At 40.3% G+C, this 6,483-nt stretch overlaps 1 protein-coding gene across 1 annotated transcript; it reads right to left on the reverse strand.

Annotated features, from left to right (window-relative positions):
- Nucleotides 1-3,690: 3,690 nt before the first annotated feature.
- Nucleotides 3,691-4,626, reverse strand: LOC144761239 (olfactory receptor 5J3-like). The gene has a single exon (XM_078646707.1). It carries the CDS (start codon nucleotides 4,624-4,626, stop codon nucleotides 3,691-3,693), a length of 936 nt encoding a protein of 311 aa, XP_078502833.1.
- Between the last annotated feature and the right edge of the window lie 1,857 nt (nucleotides 4,627-6,483).

Genomic DNA, 6,483 nt, shown 5'->3' on the forward strand with positions numbered 1-6,483 from the left:
AAGAATCAGCAAAATATGGAGGCAAAAGGCAAAAAGTCCAGGTCGAAGACCACCCATAGGATGCCAGGTCGAACAATGCCAAGAGTCTGGAGCAGACAAACCCTGAGCGTGACAAGGAGGTCATCGGTTGATTGTTTATTATTTTTTCCCTTCCCCCATGTCCTTCTTTGGTTCTCGTAGTGAATTATAAAGCTCCTTTCACGGAAATTAAAGGGGTGTAGATAGACTAACTTTGTGCTTCGCAACCACTGGGAATTGTATTACAGTGATTATCTGCTTTTGGCAGTCAGGAGCCTCCTATTTATTATTTACTGCTCTGGCAAGGAGTGCCCCACAATAACCTCCAAGGGCTTTTTATTTGTAGTTAGTGATCTTGGTTGTTTCCCGAGGAGGGGTAGGCGCACAACCAAACATTTTCTTTTAATGTTGTGGGTGCAGCAGGCCCCCAGCAACTAAAATAAATCACAGTAAGTCTTCTGGGCTATTGAATCTATAACCTCAGGGCAGCTTGCCATTATTTTGCTGACAGCTCTGAGTTAGAGTTATGTGCTCTTTAGCTAGACTGCAGAGACCCCTTTGGTTGGTTTTATAGCTGCATTTTGTAGCTTGAAAAGGTTTAAACAAGACTAAAAGAAATATTTATGATTGGTTTAATATGTGAGCTTTTTTTAGCAAATACTTTGTGAAAATGTAAGAATTTCTCTTACAGAGTGATAGGTGTACCCTGATATTGGCGGTAGAGTTAAAGGACATCCTCTGTTTTACATATTCACTCTAAAACTAAAAGGACACTGCATGCTGAGGTTTGCAATGCATCCAAGCAATAATAATCAAACCATGGGAAGTACACAGATGTGTTATTAATAGGCATTACAAGGCGTTCTTGGACATTCCTCTGGTATTTCAGATAAATGGACATCTGGAAGTAAGGCTCACATTTGCTAAGGGATTACATTGCCCAAGCCCTTAAGTAAGAATTACATTGCCATGCAGAACCACCTTGAGTGCCTTAATGCAAGGCAGAACAAGTTTCCAAACACCAACCCATGGCTGTTGATGCACTCCCAGATTTACTAATGATAGTAAACCTGGGTTTGCGTCAAAATGCTATACCTTCCCAAGAGAGGAGTAACAAGGAAAAATATGTTCTCCTTGGAGGACTGTTTTTGTGCAGGACGTTGGTCCTTCCTGCAAAATACAATCTTACATGCAATGCATGTACTCCTACGTCACGATGCAAGTAAACCTGCTTTGGCGCTTGGCAGCATCTTGTGTATTATAGTAGATATGGTACATTCCTTCCGTCATCATTTGATGCAGTGCAACAAGTTGTATTGCTCTGTTGTCCTGCGTCAAATGACAGTAAATCTGCCGCTAAGTCTGTGCCAGTCCTCCAGGCCACATCTGCTGGGTAAAGCTGTTAGGGAACTCGCTCTCTTTGAGCTGTTGGAACAATAGCATGGCGCTCCAGTCAACCTTCCTTGGAGAGTTGAAGCAGACTTGGGTGGTGTATACCTCTACACTTGGTAGGGCCTAGTTTTAAAGGTGGGACTAGTAAAAAGAAAAAGGCCGGAACAAGGGCAAAGGATCCACCAGTTTGTCTTTCTGATGAGAAAGAGAATGTGGGTTAGGTTTTACCTTAAAACATATCCATAGAACTGGAAGTTGTCACATTGATGCAACATATGCACAGGGGAAGCCTGGGAATATTAGTCCTATTTCCCAGGTGGCCTTCAAATAACAGCTGACATGTTTTACCCTCCTTGGACATGCTTAGTATTCTTGACCCTCAAGCCATCACAGGTTGCTAACCTGATAGAAATGGATGTATTTCGTTACAATGCATGCTATTACAACGCATGCCTTTACGACGCAAGTTTTACAACGCAAGTCGTTACAACGACTTGCGTTGGGGGGCGCTGGATAGTGAATAGTTTGATTTACTATTCCAACTCCAGTCCCCGTGGATAGTAGGGAAGGTGTTGGATAGTAAATTAAAACTATTCCCTATCCTAAAGCGCCCCCCAGCGCAAGTTGTTGTAAAAGTTGAGTTGTAATGGTTGCGCCGTAAAGGCACTTTGTTGTAAATGTTGCGTTGTAAACGCTGTTCCCCGATAGAAATGTCTCCAGCTCTGCCTTGAATCTTTACAGGCAAAAGTATATCCATTGACTAGCGCTGATGTGCTGACTCACAATAACATAAAGAGTCATGGTCATGCCAATGATGCTTGCTTGCCTATATGGAATTTCTCCTTAATGGCTAGAGAATCAGAGGAGTTGTTACCTTCCTGGTACATTCTATTTAGAATTTAACATTCACAAGCTTCAAACATAATCTCAGTGGTATCAAGCCCAGCTCACATTGGTACCTAGACACCTAAAAAACAAGTAGGTGTAAAAAACACCATCTTTATTCAGTTAAATAAATGAATTTACAAACACTTATAATTCTTCCAGTATGGCATCATTTCAAATGTTAGTGCAAAAGGGAAAACAGGGCTATATTTTTTACTGATAAGCTGTTCACTACAGATCGCTAAACGTAATAACTGCAATGAAGTCAATCAGTTGTGTCTGGTATAATTGTCAGGCTCAAATCAACAATGGACCCGTTTCAACAATTGTTTCAATTTTGAAGTTCAGTTCTCCAAATTTCAGTGGCCTCAGTTCACCAAATTATTATAGTTAGCTGGTGATACAACAACTTCCTTTTTGCCCCTATTAGCATTACAAACAGTTAGATGTTACGTTATGTTATGTTACACTGTGATATGTTATGTGTTTTTGTAAATCACCCACAAGTTTATTCTGGTGCTGAGCAGGTCTGTGTGCCTAGTATTACATAGGGTATGTTGATTAATTGAAAAGACAATTCTTCATATTGTTGCAGAATTCTAGAAGAGAGAAAAATGCTCTTAAGTAGAGTGAGATGCTATTTCATGAGCAATGTAAGAACATTCCCATCCTCATGATCTGGTTCTATGTAATTAAGCAATGTGTGTGAGTGTGAATAGGGGGTTGGTGGAGCCTAGGTGTCATGGTGGTGGTGGAACAGATGCCACTTTTCAGGTAGGTAGTGCCAATGTTGTGTAGTGCCTTAAATGCGTGCGAGAGGAGTTCGAAATGAGCACTTTTGTGTATCTAGACCCAGTGGAGTTTCTGAAGTGTGGTGTGATGTGACTTCTGTGTGTGTGAGGTTGAGGATGAGTCTAAATGACAATTTATGGATGGTTAGTAGGGTCTGATGAGTTGTTTGGTTTTCCCGGCTTAGAGTGTCATCCTGTAGTCTGTCATACAGGTCTGTAGAGTCTTACAATGTACACTCCAGAGCACGCTAGGACACTCCAGAGTATTAGTGCGTGGTATAAATTCCTTTATAAGATAACATACACCACTGAGTTGTTCAATCGACAAAATAAACCAGAATAAAATAACATTAAATTACAAAGTGAAGAATAACCCTAGATATAATATTAATAATTTGGAAATTGGTACCATGTAACATCATAGCTTCACAGAATCTCACCCCATAACATAATGTAACAATAACATAAAAGCCAGGCTCCAGTGTTTATTTGGGTTTGATCTCACCCTTAAGGTGCCTGAAATACCACCAGATGTATTCATAAAATGCACTTGAAAACAATGTTATTCCTCTTATTACAGTCTTCTAATTATAAAACTGAAAATCTATAAAATGCTAATTCTCTGGATTACTTTCCTCAGGGCCCCCTTCACTTCTGAGTTCCTAAGACTGTATATCAGGGGGTTCACCATAGGTACCAAAATAGCATAGCACACAGAAGCGATAGCATCCAGTCCTGGCAAGTAAATGGATTTAGGTCGAAAGTACATGGTGAAAATAGTCCCATAACTGAGGGAGACACAGGTGAAATGGGATGTGCATGTGGAGAAGGCACGCTGTCTCCCCTCTCTTGAACGGATCTTCAGAACAGCCATGAGGATAAAGGTATAGGATACAACAACAATGATGAGGGAGCCCATTGCGGCTATACCACCAAAGACGAAGATGAACACCACATTAAGGCTGGTGTCAGAACAGGAGAGCCTCAGCAGCTGTGGAAGATCGCACACAAAATGAGGTATAAGGTTGGGCCCACAGTAACGTAGTCTTACAACACCACAAGTATGGATCAATCCATGGAGGAAGCCTCCACAATATGCACTGAACAACAGTTTACCAGTAAGTGTTGAATTCATGAGCAGGGAGTATAGCAGTGGGTTGCAAACAGCCAAGTAGCGGTCGTAGGCCATCACAGCAATAATAAAGCATTCAGTGGTAGCAAATGACCCGAAGAAAAACAACTGAACAAAACACCCTAGGATGGAGATGGTCCTCTGAAGAGACAGGAAGTCAGCTAGCATCCTGGGATTAACTGTGCAAGAGTACCAGAGGTCTACAAATGACAGCTGGGCGATAAAAAAGTACATTGGCGTTTGAAGGCTGTCAGACACCCATACCAGGAGGATCATGCCAACATTTCCAAAAAGTGTGATAATGTAGACCAATAAGAACACAATAAAGAGCACAGGTTGGAGCTCTAGCTTGTTGCTCATCCCCAGTAGAATGAAGTCTTCTACCATGGATTGGTTTCCAAGTCCCATTTCATCACAAGGTCATCAGGGTCCTAGAAGAGAAACAGAGTAGAAACTCAGATTGCTTTTAGTTGGTACCTTGGATTGGGTAAGGTCTTTCAAAAATGTTGAGCTTCAAAAAATTTTGGAAAAAATCTTCCACAGCCAGAATACTGACTACCAAAATTTTGTAGTGATTATATATATATATGTAGTAATATAAATCTATCAAAGCCAGGAAATTGACTACCATACAAAAATATTGTAAAAGTGACTTTCTTATACACACACACACACACACACACACACACACACACACATATATATATATATAACAGTGGTCATTCATCAAATCTAAAATGCAGCATACCATATGGTGAAATGTTGAGGGCAAAAAGAAACTGCTCGGAAAAAGAGGATCTAGAGACAGAAATTGAAAGGATGATCAACCGGGTTCAGAATAGAGGGTACCCATTTGAAGTCCGTGAAACAGCAAAATCCAGGATGAATGCAAAGAACACATCGGATCTCTTGGTCCCAGTAAAACAGCAACAACAGAGATTAGAGGCCTCAGGAATAAATAATGGAAAAGAAGAGGAGAAGGAAAATAAAACACGTCTTATCATGGACTACAACAACCAAAGTCAAGCCATGAGAAAGGTTATAAATCGAAATTGGGAAATTCTATTATTGGATAAAACCTTGAAGGAACATCTAACGCCCCATCCAAGTATAACCTACAGAAAGACATCATCGCTAAGAGACATCCTAACCCAAAGACATTTTGAAATCAAACAGCAGAAGAGCACCTCGTGGCTCAGCAGTCCAGGGTTTTGGAAGTGTGCAAGATGAAAAGCTTGTGAACATGGCCAGAATATCACGGAGTACAAATTGCAGAATGGAAAAACGGAAAAGATCTTAGACCACATCACTTGTGAATCAAAATATGTGACCTATAGACTGCAATGTCCATGTGGAGGAAAATATTATGTTGGTAGTACCATTAACAAATTGAAATTGCGGATCCTCCAACATTTATGTGCAATTAAAAACAAAGATCCAAACTATCCCATAGCAAAACATTTCAAGGAGCATCATGAAGGAGATTGCACCCAATTAACATACTCGGGGATTAAGCTCATAAAACCAGCTGAAAGAGGAGGTGATCGCACCTTGAAGCTGCGGAAAATGGAAAGTAGAATGATCCTAGGGATGGGCACGGAGTACCCACATGGACATAATTTAGATGCAGCAATTACATGTACACCTGTGAAACTGGACAAATTGAAACAAGCCATCATTTAAAGTTCCCTTTCTGTACATGAAAGAACCATGACGGTCATAGAGCAGCCCAACGAAGTGCATAATGAATGTAAAGATAAATCAGCAACCATGTCATCTTATCACTGCATTTTTTTCATAAGAAAGATTACTTTGCAGTATATAAAAAATGTAAAAAGGAAAATGTGGAAAAGATAAAGAGATGTAAATAATGGCGACCATATATGGCCCAAAATGTGAATGAGGTTGGTAGTCTAGTGGTTTTAATGGAAAAAAATGAGGGAAAAAGCACAGAGCACTTTATAAACTGTCTAGACAGCCAGGACTCTATGGTCCAGTTGAAGACTAATTGTAGTCGAAACGCGTAGACCGTCCTTTTTGCACTTTGCACATGGTGTCTTATAAAATAAGATAACTTACTCGAAATTACTGCTGTGGTGCCGTGACTTCCGTCAGTGTAAACCAGACGAGAGGAATCTAAGAAACACACATATATATATATATATATATATATATATTACCTACTGGCGGTCGCCAGTAGGTAGTTATAGTTAGGACCTAGCTACCATAGGAAATCCGCAACATTCTATTGGGAATAACTTTGGT

This window comes from Lissotriton helveticus, chromosome 1_1 (genome assembly GCF_964261635.1).
Source record: "Lissotriton helveticus chromosome 1_1, aLisHel1.1, whole genome shotgun sequence".
NCBI classification, from domain to species: domain Eukaryota; kingdom Metazoa; phylum Chordata; class Amphibia; order Caudata; family Salamandridae; genus Lissotriton; species Lissotriton helveticus.